At 55.2% G+C, this 22016-nt stretch overlaps 1 protein-coding gene across 4 annotated transcripts in view; it reads left to right on the top strand.

Annotated features, from left to right (window-relative positions):
- Nucleotides 1-15098, top strand: part of ST3GAL3 (ST3 beta-galactoside alpha-2,3-sialyltransferase 3) — a 369376-nt gene extending 354278 nt beyond the window's left edge. For all 4 annotated transcript variants that reach the window (XM_084637380.1, XM_084637379.1, XM_084637378.1 and 1 more), the window contains one exon: nt 7293-15098. In XM_084637380.1, the coding sequence (XP_084493506.1) occupies nt 7293-7382 (90 nt within the window). In that variant the 3' untranslated portion in view covers nt 7383-15098. The remainder of the gene's footprint in view (nt 1-7292) is intronic.
- The last annotated feature ends 6918 nt before the right edge of the window (nt 15099-22016 follow it).

Here is a 22016-nt window from a genome sequence, read left to right as displayed (position 1 = left end):
TAACTCTCTCCAGTCTGAGCTGTGTCTCACAATGCCTTGCTAGTGACAAGCAGCAAACCACTCCAGGCACTGTGATCACTCAGCACAACCATATGTGGAGCCCCACACCCAGCTAGATCGCATGAATGCTCCCAGAGCCACTCATGAATCACCCAGAGAAAGGCATCAGAGCTACAACCCCCCCAGCTCCCAGCCTTGCACCTCAGGAATATACCATCTTGCACTGCTTGTCTTGAGCAGTGCAACTTTATTAATTGGTTCACCACTTCATCAGTGGAAAGTAGACATACACCAGCATTTGCAAAATCTGAGCAGATTTACCACACACTTCAGGCAAACTCACTGGTAAAGATAAACAGTTAAACAAATTTATTGACTACAAAAGATAGATATTAAGGGATTATGGGTGATAGGCAAAAAGTCAGAGTTAGTTACCAAAATAAAATAAAATATAAGCACTCAGTCTAAACTCTCAACCCTATTAAACTGGGCTTAAGATTAAGGAGCTTTTCTCACCCCACTGGATATTGCAGTTCATAGTACACAAATTTTATCCTTGAAATCTGGGCCAGTCTTCTCTGTTGGAGTCTCAAGTCTTCAGTGTCCTTGTTGCTTGCAGCATAGGTGGGGGCAGGAGAAAGGCCAAGCCTGGGCCCCCTGTGTTCAGTTTTATACCCTCAGTCCCATGTGCTTGGAAAACACACGTCCAGGCATGTGTGATGGGCATTGCTGAATTTCCAGGCAAGGTTGAGCAATTCCCTTGGTGTGGCCTCATGCAGGTGAGTCATTGCATTATAGCTCCCTTGCTGGACAATGGCTGTTGATGGTTGTTTAACACCCGCCCAGGCGTTGGTGACTTTCCTTGCTGTTGCCTCTGGGGAGCTAATATCTGGCTGATTCCCCAACTTTTAGTGACTACCGTACAACACACATCTCATAACTTCATCTGCATCAATGATCCACATCTATGGACAGAGACGTGACTTCCAGCAGATCATGACCTTTCCCCTGATACTGCACAAGGCCTGCTTTCTATGGGAGACCACGATGCTGTGAGAGAGGCAACGCCAGGGCGGTTATTGCACGTACGTTGTGACTGCTGTTCTGAGCTCTGCATTAGAGCCCGTGTGACCCGGTGGACAGAGCACTGGCCTGGGCCTTAGGAACCAGCTTCTGCTCCTGGCTCTGCCGTGGGCCAGCTGGGTGAGCAGGTCACTTCCCTCCTCTGTCCCTCACTGTCCCCAGCTGTAAAAATATCTGCTGCTTGTGAGAAGCACTGTAAGTCAGAACCGTGTGTAAGAGAGCTGGGAATAGCTGGCAGGAGACTGATCGCAGCTTGCCCCAGCCCACACTGACTGCAGAGTCGACGTCAGCACGGTGTCAGCTAGCTCAGTTCCTCACAGCCGGAGCAGCTTTTAGTGACCCATTTACTGCCGCATGCCGTCTCGCCTCTGTTGTAGGGCCTTGTGTGTTGTGATGCCGAGGCCCTACAGGCCTTCCCAGAAGACTCTGATCTCTCTACCTCAACTAGGGTCTCGGGGGGCTTTGATTCGTAAGGGCATCTTGCATTTCAGTTTTTCCTCTTCAAACAGTAGGATACGGCTGTAGTGGGGAAGGGGGAGTGAGTGTCTGCCCTGGTGCTGGGGAGGGGAGGGACCTGGGGGGGCCTGCTGCTGGGGAGGGGAGGGGAGGGGGTGTCTGCCCCTGGTGCTGGGGAGGGGGCTGTGAGTGCCTGCCTCTGGGGAGGAGCGGGGCAGGGAGGGGGTGTCTGTTCCTGGTCCCGGGCAGTGGGCTGTGGGTGCCTGCCGATGGGGGTGTGGGGGGGGTATTTTGCAAGGATTATTGCATAAAGTCAGGAAGCTCCGAAGAAGCTCCACGTGAGCCGTACCTGTGCTGGGGGGGAGGGGCCGGCGGGGTGCATCATAACAGCTGCACCCCAATGGGCAGCGCATCCTAACCTGTGAAGACGAGCAAGGAGCCCCCGTAGCTGCACACGGTAGCGCTTAGCTCAATGGCAGACGTGTTGTAAAGGGCTCGCTGTCAGGGCACGGCTCGGATTTCCCTGCCCCAGAGACAGTACAGTCGCACCCGGCCCGTGACGGGAATGTCCTCTGCCACATGCCACTTCCTTTGCGTTGGTGCTCGTCAGGCCCGGGCCCTGCTGCTGAGCCCGCCCCCAGGGCCAGTCGGTGCGGTTGCGACAGCGGCTTTGGGAAAGGGAATAAAGGACGTGTCAATCCACAGCTGGACAGGGTGGAACTGAACCGCGGGTCGTGGTACACAGGTGACACAAGAGCTGCAGCTGCCAAGTGCAAAAATCCCTACACGTGCCTCAGGAGCAGGCCCGTGTGGGCAGAGAGCGCGGCGCGGCGACGGGCAGGGAGAGAGCGCGGCGCGGCGCCGGGCAGGGAGAGAGGGCGCGGCGCGGCGCCGGGCAGGGAGAGAGAGGGCGCGGCGCGGCGCCGGGCAGGGAGAGAGAGGGCGCGGCGCCGGGCAGGGAGAGAGAGGGCGCGGCGCGGCGCCGGGCAGGGAGAGAGAGGGCGCGGCGCGGCGCCGGGCAGGGAGAGAGAGGGCGCGGCGCGGCGACGGGCAGGGAGAGAGAGAGAGCGCGGCGCGGCGACGGGCAGGGAGAGAGAGAGAGCGCGGTGCGGCTCGGCGACGGGCAGGGAGAGAGAGAGAGCGCGGTGCGGCTCGGGGACGGGCAGAGAGAGAGCGCGACGGGCAGGGAGAGAGCGCGCGGCGCGGTTCGGCGACGGGCAGAGAGAGAGAGAGCGCGGTGCGGCTCGGGGACGGGCAGGGAGAGCGCGGCGTGGCTCGGGAACGGGCAGAGAGAGAGCGCGGCGCGGTTCGGCGACGGGCAGGGAGAGAGAGAGCACGGTGCGGCTCGGCGACGGGCAGGGAGAGCGCGGTGCGGCTCAGGGACGGGCAGGGAGAGAGAGAGCGCGGTGTGGCTCGGGGACGGGCAGGGAGAGAGAGCGCGGTGCGGCTCGCAGATGGGCAGGGAGAGCACGGTGCGGCTCGGGGACGGGCAGGGAGAGAGAGAGCACGGTGTGGCTCGGGGACGGGCAGGGAGAGAGAGAGCACGGTGCGGCTCGGCGACGGGCAGGGAGAGCGCGGTGCGGCTCAGGGACGGGCAGGGAGAGAGAGAGCGCGGTGTGGCTCGGGGACGGGCAGGGAGAGAGAGCGCGGTGCGGCTCGCAGATGGGCAGGGAGAGCACGGTGCGGCTCGGGGACGGGCAGGGAGAGAGAGAGCGCGGTGTGGCTCGGGGACGGGCAGGGAGAGAGAGCGCGGTGTGGCTCGGGGACGGGCAGGGAGAGCACGCGGTGCAGCTCGGGGACGGGCAGGGAGAGAGCGCACGGCGCGGCGACGAGCAGAGAGAGAGCGCGACGGGCAGGGAGAGAGCGCACGGCGCGGCGACGAGCAGAGAGAGAGCGCGACGGGCAGGGAGAGAGAGAGCGCGGTGCGGCTCGGCGACGGGCAGGGAGAGCGCGGTGCGGCTCGGCGACGGGCAGGGAGAGCGCGGTGTGGCTCGGGGACGGGCAGGGAGAGAGAGCGCGGCTCGGCGACGGGCAGGGAGAGAGAGAGAGCACGGTGCGGCTCGGGGACGGGCAGGGAGAGAGAGCGCGGTGCGGCGCGGCGACGGGCAGGGAGAGAGAGAGCGCAGTGCGGCGCGGCGACGGGCAGGGAGAGAGAGCGCGGTGTGGCTCGGGGACGGGCAGAGAGAGAGAGAGCGCGGTGCAGCTCGGGGACGGGCAGGGAGAGAGCGCACGGCGCGGCGACGAGCAGAGAGAGAGCGCGACGGGCAGGGAGAGAGCGCGCGGCGCGGTTCGGCGACGGGCAGAGAGAGAGAGAGCGCGGTGCGGCTCGGGGACGGGCAGGGAGAGGGCGCGGCTCGGGGACGGGCAGAGAGAGCGCGGTGCGGCTCGGGGACGGGCAGGGAGAGCGCGGTGCGGCTCGGGGACGGGCAGGGAGAGGGCGCGGCTCGGGGACGGGCAGAGAGAGCGCAGTGCGGCTCGGGGACGGGCAGGGAGAGAGAGATCGCGGTGCGGCTCGGGGACGGGCAGGGAGAGCGCGGTGCGGCGCGGCGACGGGCAGGGAGAGCGCGGTGCGGCTCGGGGACGGGCAGAGAGAGAGAGAGAGCGCGGTGCGGCTCGGGGAAGGGCAGAGAGCGCGCGCGGTGCGGCTCGGGGACGGGCAGGGAGAGCGCGGCGCGGCTCGGGGACGGGCAGAGAGAGGGCGCGGCTCGGGGACGGGCAGGGAGAGCGTGGTGCGGCTCGGGGACGGGCAGGGAGAGAGAGATCGCGGCGCGGTTCGGCAACGGGCAGGGAGAGCGCGGTGCGGTGTGGGGCAGGGCCTGGTGCGTATTGGGGGACACCTCTGCTGTTGTAGCCTAGGCCTCAGCAGGCCCCAAGGAGTGCCTTTCAGTGAGATGCTCTGGTCCATTGTGGTGTGACTGGCGTGGCATAAGGTGCCAGTGAGAGGCGCTGGTCCCTCTGCTCCCCCAGGGTGCCCTTGTCTGCACAGCTGCTCTCTGATCATAGAATCTTTGGGGTCAGAAAACCCTGTCTGTGCTGCCCCAGAGACAGCCCTATTGATTAGCCTCCTGGGTTCGTGCCCCAGACTTGGCCCGCCCTCTCCCCAGGTGCACCGGCCGGCAGGGTGCTGCTCCGGTTGCTGGGCAGATGGGGGTGAGTGTGAGTCCAGGGAGGTGGGGGGCACTGCTCCTGCCCAAGCTCTAGGGAGCGTTGAGACTGTGCAGTGGAAGGAGTTTGGTTCCCAAAACCCCCAGGAGCCAGGAAGGAAGACGGGGCCGGGGGGTGTCCCTGGGCCCTGCTCCCATTCCTCATCCTCCCGCCAGTTGTGGCTCAGGGAAGGAGCAGAGAGCAGCTCTTTGCCTGGCCAATAATAACCACGTCAGAAGTGTTCAGCGTGATCAACCTGCTGAGCTCCCTGCGTGCCGGGGCACAGCTCCACTTCATCTTCCCACCTCCAAGACAGCAGCACGCAGGATGGAAACCAGGCAAAGATTACAGGCTGCGGCCCTGGGCTCAGGAGGCTAAGAAAGCAGGAAGGCAGCACAGAAGGACTGTAGCATGCAGGAGGGGACGTGAACGCTGGGTGTCGTGGGAAGTGTAAGCTAGTAGCTAGAGCACTGGATTGGGAGTCAGGAGACCTGTCCTCTCCCCCCGGCCTGCCTTGTCTTCATGGCGTGGGGTGCAGAGGCCGACAGTGAAACTGCAGGGGTAGGAAGGGAGGGAAGCACTGGGCTGTAGGAGGGAAATAGAGCTGGGGGCTCCAGCCCAATGGGCAGGTCACTCTGTAATTGTCCACTGTGAAGTTCTCTGCATCTTGTGGCATGTGTGGGTCACGGCTTTGCCCCGGCCTGGCTGCTCTTCGAGTGCTGGGCAGATTTGTGGGAGCAGAAGGAGCTATTGTTGGGAGAAGGATTTGGGAGGGATTGATGGGGGGGGAATGGGGCCCGTGTAGGGAGGAGCCTGTTCCCTTAACTTCTCTGTGGTGCTGTTAACCCCAGGGGAGTCTCCAGGGCAGCCAGATTCTCTCTGGAGGGAGACCCAGGAGACAGGACACAAGCAGTCCCAACACCACAAGCCATGAGCTTTCTGGGGGAATGAAGAACCCCACGATCGTCTCTGTTCTCAGAGAAGCTGTTTCAGTTTACAAGGCATGTTCCTTAGAACGTATTGTTCGTTTGATCGGTCACTGTCCTGCAGGCAGTCTGGGCCATTCCTAACTGTTACCCCCCAAAAATCCAAATCAGCCGTGAGAACTGGAGCACACCCCACCCCAGAGCAGTGGCGCCCAAGACAGGCCACCCTGCATGAGCTCAGCACTGGTGAGAGCCACCGCCTGACAGCCTCACTCCAAAACAGAGAGGGCTTGGAGGATGGGGTGGGAGGTGTTGCTTTCACCTGGGGCTCTCCCCGGGGCAGCAGCCACCATTGCCCTGAGGCTGGGTCTCCACGCTTCCTTCCTCTGCATGTGTGAGAACACTTACCCTCCTGTCTGTAAATCGCTTGTGAGAGCACCAAACCCAGGGTGACTGCCCCCGTCCCTTCCTGAGGGGCCCCTCAGCTGGCCTCTTGGCTGGATCCTTTCCTCGCAAGAGGGAGAAGAGGCTCAGCTCTTGTCCTGTGTACCTGCTAGCCCCAGAGGGATGCAGGATGCATGGCTGGCCCTTCCGACCTGGCAAAGTGTGTAAGGAGCAGGCTCTTCTGGCTGAGGGGCATGTGTGGACGCAGGGGACGTGGCTAGGAATCCTGATGTTATTCCAGGCTCACCCTGTCCCTGACTCAGGTCAGAAACAGCTCTTTTCTGCAGGCATTGCCCCATTCCCCATGGCTACAGGATGTCTGCACAGCCCCTGACGAGGGCGGGCCTACCCCTGCAGCAAAGCTGCTGTTTGAGGAAGCCTGGATCAGGTTTCATCCACTCTGCACTGGCAGCCTATAAAGTGAGGGATTAGCTTTAAATTAGCCTGTTGATTTGCAAAGCTCTTGTCAGAGAGCGGGGGACTTGGCTGTCTGCAAGGCCTTCCATGGGGCCTGCTCCTGGTAGGTGTCTGTGTTCTGAGGGACCTCCCTTCTGCCAGAGCCCCCTGTCCCCACTTCAGTGCCCACCTCCAACTCCATTCGGCCTGTGTGCAACACCCTGCCCCCGGCTCGTTGCTGCTCTTGGGCTAGTTCGGCGATACGCGGCCGGGGCCTGGCAGCCATGATCATTATTCTTTCCCCGAGACGGGCGCTCAGGCTCCTCACGTACCTGGGCCTTGCTGTCAGAGAGAAACGCTCTGGTCTAGAGCAGGGGAAATGTCCCGAGAAGAGGCACAGCCAGGCTTTAAACATTGGGCCTGTCCCTGGGGATGGCGCACCTCCAGCTGAAGAGCTGGGGTAAGGGCTGTGAATTCTTGAGAGCCGCGCCGCCTGCATGGCGGTGGTGTAGGTCCCTGGCTTGAAGATGGCTGCTTAGGGACTGGGGCTGAGCCGCCCAGTCTCATTCCCAGGCTGGCTGTCGGGAATGCGCTCGCGGCATGGCGGCGTGTTTGGGCGGCAGGACGTGTGTCAGTGAGGAAGGTTGAAAGGCCAGTTTGTTAGCTGGTATTGGAAGGTGCTGTCGTGAAAAGATTGTGGAGGCAGAGCTCAGGGCAGCTGCTGGCGGGAGGTGGCTCCCTGCAGAGCGAACGTGGGACTTCGTATTGCTAGAGGCCCCCAGTACAGGGGCCACAAACCCACACTGGGCAGGAGAGTGACTCGCTTCTTGTCTCTCCTTTCAGTCCTGGACGCACAACATCCAGCGAGAGAAGGAGTTCCTGCGGAAGCTGGTGAAAGCCCGAGTCATCACCGACCTCACCAGTGGAATCTGAGTTGTCCCAGATCCCCGTCAGAGGGAGGCAAGAGACACACACCACAGCGAAGGGAGCAGGCAGTGGGAGAGCCACACAGGAATCCCAGCTCAAAGGAAACACAAGAAATGCACAGGTGCTCTGGGAGAGACTTCCCGGATCTCCAGTCTGCACCAGTGCTGGGCCTGCTGCATCCCTCCTGGGGCTGGGTGTGGGGCTGAGGGCGGTTTCTTGACCTCAGCTCTGCAGATAGAACCTTTGTGTCTAGAATGAGCTGGAAAAGACTGCGGAGAGAAAGGAAGACAGGTCAGTCAGGCAGAGAGTGCCAAACGGGAGGGCAGCACCACCTGAATGTACAAAGTAATATTTTTTAAAAGACACTTTGTGGAATCATGCTAATAATATCATGGTACAAAGCGAAGACTGGCTTGTGCCCACGTCCAGCAGAAGCCTGGCCTCCCCACATGCAGTCTGCAGCTCCTGGGCCTGGGAAAACAACTCCATCCGTGACTTGACTCTTGTCGGTGCTGCTATCGTTGAAAGGGACAATGGCCTTCCGCTGTTCTCCACCCAGGGCTGCTCGTGGGAGCTGAGCATGGGTTTGTTTTTCTGCACTTTCCTTGCTTCCTGCATAGAAGCTGCAGCTGCCATTTATCCAGCTGCATTTTCCACAGCTGTTTGCTCCACCCTGGCTCTGCCTTGAGCCAGGAGCCAACTGCCTCCTCGGCCTTGTGTCCTGGAGGAGTGGCAGAAAGGACCCTGCCTTGAGCTGAGGGGCATCCGGCCCTCGGTCTGAGCCAGCCGACGGCACGCTGTGGGCAGGTGGATCTGTGTTCAGTGGTACCAGGGTTTCTCAACAGTGTCGTACTTTATTTTTATGTGGGGAGAGGGATAATTTATTTTCTGAGTGAGGTCAGAGGCCATGTTGCGATCCAAAGCTTCACAGTGTTCAGCAGCAGACAGTTACAGCCATGTTAATTTTATGTTCCACCCCTGGTCTTGTTCCCTGCTAATGACTCTCTGATGATGGAACCCCCTGGCGAGGGGCAGGGGAGTGACCTGACTGGAAACCTGCACTTCTTGTCCCCTTCCCGGGCATTTTGCTTTCTTTATTTCCTGGCTGCTCCTATGTGGCTGCTGTTGTCAGCTGGGTACCAGTGTGTCCGTTACTTTGCCAGCGTGGCTTTGGCATGCAGTATTTGCACATTTGGGTTCTGTTCCTTCTGCAGAGAAGTTGGCAATGGACTGAGCAGAGCGACCAGGCTGGGCGGGGAAAGAGCTGGCCTGCGTTACTCAGTGTCTGCGGAAGAGGGGGGCGCTTGGGAGGGGATGGATTCCGAGCAATGGAACTAACCTTTCCCTCCTGTACTGTAAAGTGAATACAGCAGGCTGGGTTGTGGGGCAGTATGTGCTCTGGGCCTGAGCCCCAGTGCAGAAATGGACTGGCTACTGGTCTGGAATAACCTGGCCCCACTCTTCTCCTCCTGCTGCTGGCCGCACTTCTTGTGCTGCTTGATTTGGGTGCTGGGGAGGAGGCCGTGCAGGGGTCACAAAGCCGAGGCAGAGACAGTGCATGGGTCACTGCACTTTGCCTGGGGTGTCCCTGTAATTTGTTTCCAGAGCGGTCAGGGTCTTGCTCTGGATTGCAGAGCGAGAACTTGGTCCCAGGATGTGTAACTAACCCCAGGGCAAGGGGCACTTGGAGCAGAGCCTCACAAAGCCTACAGCTCGACTCCTGCTCCTCCAACCTTTCCTGGGGCAGGGCTCGTAAACATGGCGAGGGAGAGAGACCCAGGCAGGTTTACCAGCGCAAGACACACAGCCTGGGTAAGAACAAAGAACCAGAAATGGGCGAGTTGAGCTCCAGAAGGGATTGCGTTAGAGCTGTGTGAGTGGGCTGGTGCAGTAGGCAATGTCGCCTGCGGGGGTCGAGGGACGGCCTGACACAGGCCTGGTGAGACATGGCTTTGGGTGCGGGCATGGGCTGCCCTCAGCAGCGCTGCACTTCTGTGCTCCCGAGCATGAGCTGCCTGCCTAGATCACTGCAGGGAGAACGAGCTGTCTCCTTGCAGCTCCCAGTCTTGGACATCACCTTGGCTTTGTGTCTGGGGCCGCTCTGGGGCGTGTCTTCTCTGAACAGCTTGCTGAGACCTGGCCCTGTTCCAGTCCCTCGGAGACAAGGCAGCTGGGGGCCCTTTCCTGCTCCTCTCTGGAGGGTGGGTCTGTCTGTCTACACCTCCCTGCTTTCTCTTTTGCCTCTGGCTCTCTGTCCCTGCTGTGTCAGTCCATCCCTCCCCGTGCTGCCCAGAGGAGTTTGCAGGACACTGGGCTTGTGCTGTGGTGGGAGCTTGTTTGAATATTCTCCTGAGTTGTTTTTCCTGTTCCATTCAGCCCAGGGATTGTGTTTCAGAAAATGCCACACGCAGAAATTTACACTACATTTCCCAACCTTCCAAAGCAACCCTTGTGCATGGGGCAGAGTCCCCAGCCCAGCCCTCCTGCTTCCTCGGCCTGCCCTGCTCAGAGGGGCTCAGGGCACCTCCAGGCTGCATCCTCCCTCCTGCATCTGCTACAGCAGGGTGGGAAGCACTCGCCCTGAGAGCTTGGGAGCTTTGTCCAAGTGCTCTCCAGGCCGGACCGTACTCGCTTCCCTCCCTCTTGTCGCGTCAGTTCTGCAGCTTTGACCGTGTTGTTACCTTTGCGGTAGGGCAAGACCCAGTCAGCTGGGGAGTGCAGGTGCACTGTAGCCCAGCCAGCCGCAGGAGATGCTTTCCTCACACCTGTGCCAGGGAGGGTGTCAATGGTCGGAGGAAAGGGGCTGCTTGCCCCACCTACCTGATAACATCAGTATTACACAACAGGCAAGTGTGCTGGACCCCTTCCCTCCTTCAGCAACTGTCTGACTTCCTGTATTCCCCCAGCCGTAGCACATCCCCAGACCAATTCCTGCTGGAACCAGCACAGTTCTTCGCAAAACTTCTCCTCTAGGTGTGCAAGGGATGTGAGGAAGGGAAGTGACTTCCTTCGGCTAACCCCGTTCTTCAGCTGGGTCACCTGCATAGCGCCCTGCTATTGATCCTTCTTAGAGCAGTGAGCAGTCCTCTGAGACCTCTCCTGCCCTGGGCTGAGTGTAAATACGCTGCCCCCGGGAATGGCCCCATAGCCTTTCAGTGCCAGAGCAAACCAGCCGCAGCCCCGTGATCTCTCCCCAGTGTGTGCGAGGAAGGAGCCCTGGGGGAAGTTGCCCTGCAGCGTAGTTCTAGGTGGATTTTGTGAGCGATGATTGTGCACGCCCTTCCTGCCACCTCTAGATCTACAATTCCTGCCACCTCTAGATCTACCGCACACTCTCTGCCCATCACCGCACAGAGCTCTCTCTGCCCATCACCGCCACCACTTGTGATGACTCTATAATGCCACCCACACCTGGAGCCTGCAGAGAATGGTCCAGAGCTGCCGTTGCCGGGGTCCCTCGGAGCTGTATAGCCGTCTCCCACAAACACACTGCGTGCACCACAGACAGTCAGACTAAAGCATCTCGGGAATGGCTTGTTGGGCATTTGCCACTGACCATCTGGGTGCGGCATAGCAGCAGGGTGAGAATACCCTCCAACCAGAGGCTGCATGTGGCAGGAATGGAGGAGGTGGGAGCCCATCAACTGCAGACGTGCCTGAGAAGTGGTGTTGCAGGAGGGGAAAGGGGTGAAAGCTGGATGCTATGGCTGGGAGCAGGCACTGCATGGGCAGTGGTTACACGCTGTCCAGAACAGCTTCTCCTGCTGGCATTCGGCTCCCTGTGCTGGCTGCTCCCAGCTGTTTGGAGTAGGCACAAGGCTCCCTTCGTCTGACAGAAAAAAGGGCTCCCATGATCCTCAGTATTGCCAATAAGATGGATCCACCAGTGGAGGGGGACCCCATGGCATAGGGGTTCTACCTGTCCTTTGGGCAGTCATGTTTGGTTGGGGGTCAGAGTCTGTCGAGGGCTGCCTTGCCTTGGTGCCACAGAGACTCCTTGGGAGCCTCTGAACCATTGCAAGAGAAGGCCAGATTCCTGATCACTGGTGGGACTGACAGTATAGATGGCTGCTCTTCAGGGCTGGTGGGTGGAATGGGGGAATGACTGTCTCCTCGTGATATATTCCTCCTCCAATTAACGATGTCCTGGGATATAGATGGACCAGACAGGAGTGGTGAATGTGTATAGGGGAGAGCAAAGATTTTGTCTGGGGAAATGTATGTTTCGACTGTCTTGGAGTACAAGGAAAGTGGTGGCTGCTTGGATGAGACGAGAAGGATTTACAGTCTTCCCATACCTCCATGACTGACTTCTCACAGGCAGCTCCGATAAGGGTGTCCATGGGTCAATCTGTGTTCTGCTCAGCCTTTTACCTTCCCTAGATATCTGAGTCAATCACGACAAATCCACATTGACACCCATGAGGTGCATAGACTTTGTAGGGGCGACGTTTGACTTGACTACAGCAGGAGCGTAGCTACCTCTCGAAAGGTTTCAGGCCACGAGCACTGTCATACTGCAGATCACTATCAGAACCAGGACATCAGTCAGAACTTGCCTTTCCCTCCTTGGCCACATGGCTTCCTGCACACACACGACACTGTTCTCCAGGCTACATATATGATGCCTACAAGCCTGGCTTCTCTCTGTGTACTCACCCAAAAGGTCACCATAAACAACAAGGTCACGATTTCGCCCAAGATATTAGGCTCTCAGTATTGTCTGGTGGACAAAACTGGAGACGGTTTAGGTAGGGATCCCTTTCCTCAAACCAACACCTCAAGGAACCATCTCAACTGACCCTCCCTTTTGGGTTGGGGTGTGAACACAGGCAATCATATGGGACAGGGTATCTAGACCCTCCTGACTGTCTGTGGGGCACGCAGAATGCACATCAACTTACTAGAATTCATGGCAGTCTATTGGGCCTGCAATGCTTTCCTCCCACTCATCCAAACCAAACGTTCAGATACTGTTGTTTTATTGTCCGATATTATTTTATATAAAGCAAGGGGGAATGCAATCTCTCTCTCTGTGCATAGAGGCAGTCACCCTCTGGAACTGGTGCATCAAACATCACAGAACCCTATCAGCAGCATAGTTATTGGGGGTGCAAAATTCCCTAGCAGACTGCCTGAGCAGACACTATTCTGTGAAATACAAATGAGAAATTCACGAATTATTTCTCAATGACATCTTCATTCAATGGAGAAGGCCGGCCTGGGACCTTTCCACCCCAGAGGTGAACAGGAAGTCCTCAGTACTTCTCCACTACAGCCATGGGCAAAGACTCATTGGGAGATGTCCTCTCGATGTCGTGGAAGGGTCACCTGTGGTATGCTTTCCCTCCACTTCCTTTGATACCACAGGTTCTACAGAAGAGCCAAGAAGACAGAGCTCTAGTCATCCTCATCACACCCAACTGACCAAAACAAACAGTTCTGATTCAGAGATTTGTTGGAGCTCTCAGTACAGCTATCCATGAACATCTCCACATTGCTGGACCTTCTAATGCAACACAAGGGGAAGGTCACACACTCCAACTCAGGACTGCTGAAACTCAGAGCCTAGTATTTGGATGGGCATCAGACATTCATGTTTCAAGAGAGTGCAACCCATCCTTAACCAAAGTAAAATGTTTTTAAGGGAAGCTGTTACTGAGCTAAATGGAAGCGTTTCTCTGCTTGGGCTTATCAACGCAATTTGTCTCCAAACTCTGTTGGAATCTCCAACATCTTAGAGCATCTACTTACTCTTAACTCTTTGAGTCTTGCATTCAGTTCCCTGCAGAGGCATTTAGCAGCAGTCAGCACTTTCCATCCTCCAGTGGATAACCGTGTGATCTTCACTCACCTTTCACAACTAGGTTTTTGAAGGAGATTCTCAAATACTTTCCACCAGTGGTGAAGTTTGCACCTCAGTGGGACCTCAATTTTGTTCTGTTGTGTCTCTCTAAGACTCCCTTTGAGCTGCTGGCCATGTGCTCTGTGACCCATCTGTCTGTCAAGGTGGTCTTTCTGATGGCTATCACGTCAGCCAGAAGAGTCAGTGACCTGGGAGCACTTACAGGGGTCCACAATGTACTCCCTTCAATAAAGAAAAGGTCTCGCTACACCCCCACCCCAGATTCATATCCAAGGTAGTTTCATGAGAGCCAGGTCATCATACTTTTTCCTAAACTACATGCCTTGGTAGAGGAGAGATGACCGCAGCCTCTGGACTTCCAGAGGGCTTGGCTTTTTGTCTGCAAAGAACAAAGGATGTTAGAAAGACACCTAAGCTATTTGTTTCCATAGCAAAGTGATCAAGAGGTCAACCTATATCAGTGCAGACACATTTGAAATGGATCTTGGGTTATATTGGATCTTGGGTTGTATTGCCTTTTGTTATCTATTAGCTGGCATCCACCGCAGAAGTGATAAAAGGGCAAGCTACTTCAGCTGCATCCCTGAGAGACGTCCTCATCTTAGAGATATGTAGGGCAGTGGCTTGGAGCTCTTTGCATGCCTTCATGAGACACTACACCCTGGAACACTCATGAGCTGTGGATATGGCTGCGGGGACAGCAGAACTGCAGTCAGCTATTACTTCTGCATCCTTGCACCCACCATCCGTTGGACTACTGTTTGTTCATCTTCCAAGCATGGAATACAATAGGGACCACCGCTTGAAGAAGAGGAGGTCACTTACCTGCAACTGGAAGTTCTTCAAGATTTGTGGTCCTTCTCTGTATTCCACTGCCTGCCCTTCGTCCCCTCTCCTGCATAGTCATTGCACTGCCATGAGAATGGGAAACGGAAGATGCCAGCCTACACTGCCCTTTATGCCATTGGCTGGGAGCAGAGCAGAGCTGCAGCACATGTGCTGGCCAACGGACACTGCTTGCAAGAAATTCCAGAGTCAGGCGCGTGGTGTGCATGCGTATCCCAGGCATGGAATACAGAGAGGGACCACACATCTTGAAGAACCTCCAGGTACAGACAAGTAACCTTCATGTATTTGCTGAGCTCTCATCTGTGCCCAGTCTAGATGTGATGGGCAGGGGGCACCATTTGCCCTGTCCTATCTCTGCATTTCCCTTCTCATTGTTGCTCACCAGCTCCCTCTGTGTCTTCTTGAGACTCCCATCTCCTGTGAGATGCTGTCAGGGACCTCCACACTTACTGTTGTGATCTTCCCACCTCGATGCAGGTGCTGGGAGGGGAAGGGAAGTGCAAAGACAGGACATGGCACCAAAGAGGGGCGGGTTAAGGTCTGTTAATTGGCATTTACCCAACTGAAATGGTGGCCAGGTGCTCAGCAACTTCAGGGAAGCCACTGAGAAAGGGATAGGGCCAGTGCTTCACAAAGCCTGTGAACAAGAACAGAACCAGCCAGAACCCAGTATTCACAATGCACAGTCTGCATGAAAGCCAGCGGTACAATCAAAGCACTGCAGAGACCCTTCCTTTGGTCTGAACAAGCAGCAGGCCCATACCCTGACCCCTAGATTGTCCTATGCTGTGGTTTCTCATGCCAAAGGCTTGGTGGCTCTTTGTATTTTACCCAGGTGAAGTATTCGAGCTCGTGGAGTTTTTAAAATAGTTTTCGTTTCTATTTTTTGAATTTCCCCTGTAGGCACAGAGGCCTTGCAGGAAGAGCAGAACTTTTGTGGGCTTCTCCATGGCTTGTGTCACATCAATTCAGTCATATCCCAGAAGCAATAAAACTATCGATCTGGTCTTGGTTGGTCTCTTTATTCTGCTCGTTGGTCTCCCTCCCCTAGAGGAAGTGTTGGGAGGAGGGTCTTGCCTGTATCTCTCCATAGGCATTGCATCTGCATGTTCATTAACGCTTCAAGTCCTCCACGAAAAGGTAACTATAGGGCACCTGCTACAAGGGTGCAGCTCACTCCTGACCTGCTATCCTGGATTCAGTACCTGCATGTCACTGGCATTGCATGGAGAGACCATGGGCGTTAGACTGTCAGTACAGACTGTCCTGCTCCCGGGTGGTGTGTGGGGAAGATGGGCAGGATTTTAACTGCAGCCAGCAGCGAGGGTTTCACCTAGCACTGTGGGACCCAGGCATGCTGGGTACGGGTTGGAAGAGCCAGCAGGAGAGCCATCCCGGGAAGAACATTTCTAATCATCCTCGGCAGCGGTTGGTACCAGGCAGAAGCTGGGCTTGTTTTAGGGGTGGCCTTGCCATGGTGCTAGGCTGCAGGAGAATGAGATTGGTAAGGTCTGTACAGCCGGGCTTTGTGCTGCTGCCGGCAAGGCACATCGCACACACACACATACGCACACACAGAGTCCGCGCGCCCTGAGCAGCGGCTCCCGCTCACGTGCGTTGCTGCTAATGGGGGCTCTGACGCCTGGGTTCTCCAATTCCGCTTGTCACCCAGGATGCACGTTCAGAGGCTGTTAAAATGCTTTGACACCTGGTGCCAGGTCTGACTCCTGGCTAGTGTCTACGGGGTGTGGGTGGGAGGATTTGGGGTAGGCTGCCTACGTAGGATTCTCAGCCAAGCCACACGCGCCTGGAGAAAATCACTTCTTTGAAGTGAATCTAGAGGCGCTCACCACCAGCAGCACAGAATGGAGCCTGAGGAATGGGGTAGGTATTGAACAGCATTGAGCTTCTTCACGAATGTTACTGGGGAGTGGGGCCCGACGGTGGCCAGGCCTGAGCGTTTGTCCAGGCCCGTACGCTGGGAAACGTCCACCCCATCTCCAGCCACCAACTGCTGCTCCTGGATTCAAACTCCTACCATCTCTGCAGGCTTCTGTACCAGCATCACTGTTCCGGGCAGCACGACGAACAGCAACGCCTGGCGGAGGGGCCTGTCCTTCCTCCCGCTTCTGAGAGCTGCCCCAGTGACCAGCTAGCAGCTTTGTGGGGGATAACCAAACAAAACCTTTTCCAGCGATGGTCTAACGCAGACAGTCCCCCTGCCAGCCCTTATACATGTGGTGACTTTGTGTTCTTGACTGGCGAGCAGCGTGGCTGGCCTGTAACCACACACACAGTAGCAATGGCTGGGTCGGGAGCCAATTAGCCCAAAGGAATACAAGGCTAATTAGGATTAATGAACATTTGAACAGCACGTTGAAATGCTAACACGCAGCATGAGGCCTCAGGACTAGTGCTGCTGCGAAGAATGTGTTTGTGGCTGCCTGCCGGTGGGCATCATGGAACCCAAAGCAGCTCAGCATCCGTTCTTCTCTATGGAGGACGAGCCAGGCGACCTAGCTTAATAGAAACCTGGAGAGCAACGCCAGTCAAGGTAGGAAGAGCTATGCTGTCCCTGACTCTCGCTAGGAATCAGGGCCTTTGTCTGACACGAGCACGCTCTGGCTGGCTGTCCCGTTTTGTCATGCTGTTGCCACGTTGACAACGTCGCCTGCGTTGGGGGAGCCATGGGAAGGCCAGAAGATTTGTATTCTCATGTTTGTGATGAAGAGGACAACACACAGAGCAAATCCAGTGGTGACGCAGGACACCAACCTGCTTAACCCACATGCCCATGTCAGGGGAAGTGTATGGCTGGAGAAACAGGAGGTGGTGAGTTAACACGGGGCACACTAGACAGAGAGACAATGGGAAGGGGGCGTAGGGACAACTCCTCAAGGTCATTGGGCTTCCTCTTCCCAAAGTCTTAGCCTGAATAACAAAATGCCCCTAAAAAGGCTTTAGCCCCCTGGAAAGGCAAACCCAGGGGCAGGCACAGAAGTGTCTCCTCACTGTCTTGCAAAGTCTGCAGATGCTGGTTTTCCAGGGAGCACTGGGAGGAGGAAGCACAGATCCAGATTTTTCAAACACAGGAGCCAATCAGCATCCTGCTGGAAGGAGGGATAACTCTCCGACTCAGAACAGGACTCACTGGGGAGGGAAAGCAAAAAAAAAATCAGTTTAGATCCTTTGAATACATGCTTAGGAGCGCAGTGTCCAGTTTAGATCAACCTCCTAATGCAACCCTTAAGAAAGGCAAAGAGGGGGAATCAGAGTAGAAATCCCCCTGACCAGCCCCAAACAGAACCTTACATTCCTCTCGATGCTGCCTTGATCGATATGAGAAAAGCCATACTGGGTCAGACCAATGGTTCATCAAGCCCAGTATCCTGTCTGCCGACAGGAGCCTGTGCCAAGTGCTTCAGAGGGAATGAATAGAATAGACCAGTCATCAAGTGATCCATCTCCTGTTGCCCATTCCCAGCTCCTGGCAAACAGAGGCTAGGGACACTCAGAGCATGGTGTTGCCTCCCTGACCATCTTGACTAATAGCCATTGATGGACCTATCCTCCATTAACTTATCTAGTTCTTTTTTGAACCCTGTTATACTTTTGGCCTTCACAACATCCCCTAGCAATGAGTTCCACAGATTGACTGTGTGTTGTTTGAAGAAGTACTTCCTTGTATTTGTTTTAAACCTGCTGCCTGTTAATTTAATTGTGTGACCCCTGGGGCTTGTGTTTATGTGAAGAGGTAAATAACACTTCCGTATTTACTTTCTCCAAGCAGGAAGGGGAGTTCTCACGAAAACCTAAGAGACGGAACAAGGTTGCAGAAACCTTATAATTAAACCAGTCTAAATCAGATTTCGTTTCCCTTCCTAAGATCAGTGCTGCACTGACATCCCTAGCTAAGGACACGACAATACCTACAGAGGGAGACTCAAGTCCTGGGAATCCCACAGATCTGAGGATGGACATTCCACTCGGGACACACTTTGAGACACCTGCACATCTCCGAGACCTTCCACTGAATCCACATGCTCAGTCTGAGCCATATGGAGCTGTGTTAGAGGGCTTATTCCTTCACCCACTTACTTCCCTGGTCCTTCTCACATGAACAGAGAGCAACAATACCTGAAAGGTGCAAACAATTCGATGTTTATTGGGGTGAACTTCCAGCAAGCATGATTCCAGTTTCCTTCCTTAGTGTCCCCCTTCCCAGCTCTGACACCACAGGGCCTTACCTGTGTCCCTGTTCCCATTCCCCCCCTTAGCAAAACATGATTCCAATTTCCCCACCCCCATTCCCTGTTCCCATTTCCCCCTTTAGCAAAACATTATTCCAGTTTCCCCACCCCCATTCCCCACTCACTCACTTCCTGATTGACTGCAGACTATATAGTAAAACTTGAGTTCTGTTTAGCTATACTTTAACCAATCATTTTACTGAAATTTAACTAACCAATCCTAACATATTGTAACATGATTATGTAACCAATTATATCCCACCACCTTAATTAGTTTACACCCAGCAAAATTAATTATACAGCAGACAGGAACAATCAAAGAACCAGACAGAGATTATACAGACAACCAATAGCAAAGTGGGAACTATAATGACAAAACAATACAGAAGTGAGGATTTCACATCCCAGCTATTGATAAGTGAGTTCTTGCCAGACAGGATGCTATCAAACTAAGTTTTCTTTTACATTTTCTAGGCACTTCCCTTTCTCTGGAGGCGATAGGCATTATCAGGACAGGATTGTATCCTAACAGCCCAATAGCACCTTCTTTCAATGTGACTGGTTTGGGATGTGAGGAGGTGACCGGTCGCTTCCCAGTTTATGGCTGCCTCTGCTGCTTAGCCAAAGGCCTTAGCCTAAGCACAGGGCCTCAGACTGTCACAGGGAGAGAAGGCCCTTACACCAGCAGACAGTGATTTTGATTCTTTCTTTTATACCTCTAGAACTAGCCAAGTGATAAGAATACACCTACATTCTCAGAGTCTAGGCCTTTACAGACAGGCCTGAATATCTGTATCCTAACAAGCAGGATGGATGGTCTGTCTGACTCTGTCCCCCTCAGATGCAGAAAACGCCCTGGGTGTGGGGCTGCCTGCAGTTCGGACTCTTCTTTTGGTGTCCTCAGGCACTCAGCAATAGTCATGGGCTTCAGTGCTGCTGTCCGTTGGCATATGGAACTGCCTCATACGTCAGGCAGATGTCCAGATGAAGTGACTTTGCCATCATTTAGCATGCAGGAGGGAAATGATACAGGGAATCAATCGATGGATGAAGTGGTGTCTGACTCCTTCGATAAAGCAAACACAACTTTAGCTCCTGCCCAGCCCCACAGGGGGGAATAAAAGTTCCTGTTCCAAACCCAAGCAGTCTTTCTAAGGCTTCCAAACCAGCAGTTTAGCAGACGAAACGATTCCAGCTACTCCAGGAGAAGATGGCCTAGAACCAGAGGTGGCTGCTCCAGGGGGTAACACATCCACTCGACTGTGTGGTCCTCCCTGACACCCAGCATCTCCTCCAGGTTGCAGAGTCTTGTCCTCAAACCCCCAACAACAAGTGGGTTCTGGAGATTGTCCAGCGAGAATGTGCCCTGGATCTGCTCAGTTCTCCTCCCAGATGTCTCCGCTTAACGAGATCCCGAGGATGCTGAGGTTCAAGACAGAAACGTTAAAGTCCCCACTGGCAGCTATCAACAAAGGAGAGGGTCTGTTGTCAACAGACAGCCCATTCGTCCATCTCCAACCATAAGTCTCACCGAGTGCTCTCCGTTTCCCGCTCTGGATCTCAGCATGTCCAGTACAGGTCGTCACACTTCGGCCTTGCCACGGCCTGCAGGGTGACTGCAGATGTGTTCCTGGTCTTGGTAGTGACAGGCAGGAAGGAAGGGGTCAGTTCCAGCCATTCCTTGACAACCTGTTGCTAAGAGCACCAACCAGAGGCCAAGTGGCACAAAAGGACAACCTGGCTCCTCGAGCACCACAGGGTTTTGTTTCCCTGAACTAGGAAAAGCACCACCCAGCACACGGCAAGAGCTCCCCTCAGCGGTGTCGTCCCCTAGGCCAATACGAAGATGCCCCTGCTTCCACTCTTCTTTTATACACTGATACAACCAAGTTATGCATTATGCTCAAGCTGCTTTCCGCTATCACCCTGTACCTGTTCATTCAAACAACGTGTCCTCATCCATTACCCTGTCAGTCCCTTCTGATCATACGAGGGGCTGTGTCCCATCTCATAGGAAGGTGTGTACATAGTTACCTGAGAGCCATGTACCAACCTCTCCACTGAGCACTGGGCTGACCTGGTTAGCTGACACCTGGTGTATTACTATCCTGCCAAGGCTGCTTTGGTTCATACGCTCAGTTGTGCCCAGGGCTCCAGCAAGGCCTATGGGGGAAATCCACACAGCCTCACAGGGGGGTTAGCTCTCAAGAGACAGAACAAATTAACTTCTTTGGCCAGGACAGTCAGCAGCCTCCAGGACACTTCAGCCCAGCCCCGATGTCCCTGCTGGGATGTTTGTATCACATGGACGGTGCAGTGGGCTTGAGCACACATGAAATCGCTCCACTCCTTTCTGCAGTTCCTGTTTCCTCCCACCCAGGAGAGTCCAACTTCCCCAGAGCCCCATAGTGCAGAACTCATCGTTTCCGGTAGCTGAGCTGGACAGACCCTCGCTTGCACTGATGCCAGCCGTGAGGGATCAGTAGCTCACGTGCAGATGGTGAAGTCAACACAGGGAGTTTGGGCAGCGCAGGGGATGCAAACACAGTATAAGTTGGTTAGTGCTCAGGGCAATTCCCTAGAGACTCAGCCCCCCACACATGGGTGAACAGCTCCCTGGTCCTGATCATGACAGACAATGGCCAGTGCCAACCAACAATGGCCAGTGCCAACAAACAAGATGGGGCGAGGTCCTCATCCCTGCAGAGGGAATCCTGATGGCTGATGTCCTGGGCAGAACAAAACCTCCAGGCTCTGTGAGCGCTAGGTGTTCCAGGAAAGAAAAACACTGTGGCCGAAGACGGAGTGGAGTCTTAAACCAGAAATGTTTCCATTCCCAGTGAGGAAATTCAGGGTCCCACCAAGACCTGTTCACAGGACACGCACTTCAAGCTCCCACCTGCCCACGTTCCCTCCCAAAAGAGGGTTCCATGGTCATCTATTCAGAGCTCCTCCAAATTTCACAAGTTGGACAACTCAGGCATCCCTGAATGCTGCCTTCAGTGGGAGAATGCTCTGCACTGTGGGATCCCAGTAGCAGAGGAGGAGCTGAAAACCCTGTATGTACTTCCTTGTGACGCCTCCTTGACGGCTCACTGCTATAAAACCCTGTTGGGTAGCAGGTCTGTGGACCTTGTAGACACAAGAAAATAGGACAATTTTATTTGACTTACTGAAAATTTCCTTTCTCTGAGTTAGAAGGCCCACAGCTCCCCCCTTCTTTGGAGGCTGTCCTGAGCCAAAGGATAAAGAGTTCTGTTTGGTTCGTTCCAATTGGCTCAGAAAGTTCTGCTCTGCAGTAAAAAGAACGAGGAGGACTTGTGGCACCTTAGAGACTAACACATTTATTTGAGCATGAGCTTTCGTGGGCTAAAAGCCACTTCATCAGATGCCTGCAGTGGAAAATACAGTAGGAAGAGATAAATATACACAGAGAACATGAAACAATGGGTGTTGCCATACCCACTATAACGAGAGTGATCAGTTAAGGTGAGCTATTACCACCAGGAGGAAAAAAAGCCTTTTGCAGTGATAATCAGGATGGCCCATTTCCAACAGTTGACAAGAAGGTGTGAGTAACAGTAGTGGGGAAAATGCTTATTTTCCCATGCTTATTTTTCCCCTTAGAGCCAGGAAGCTGGCAGCCGAAAGGGACTCCCAGCGTTTAACCCCTTG

The sequence above is a fragment of the Lepidochelys olivacea genome, assembly GCF_965140295.1.
Source record: "Lepidochelys olivacea isolate rLepOli2 genome assembly, chromosome: 8".
Lineage (NCBI taxonomy): Eukaryota > Metazoa > Chordata > Testudines > Cheloniidae > Lepidochelys > Lepidochelys olivacea.
This window is presented reverse-complemented; position numbering and strand designations above follow the sequence as displayed.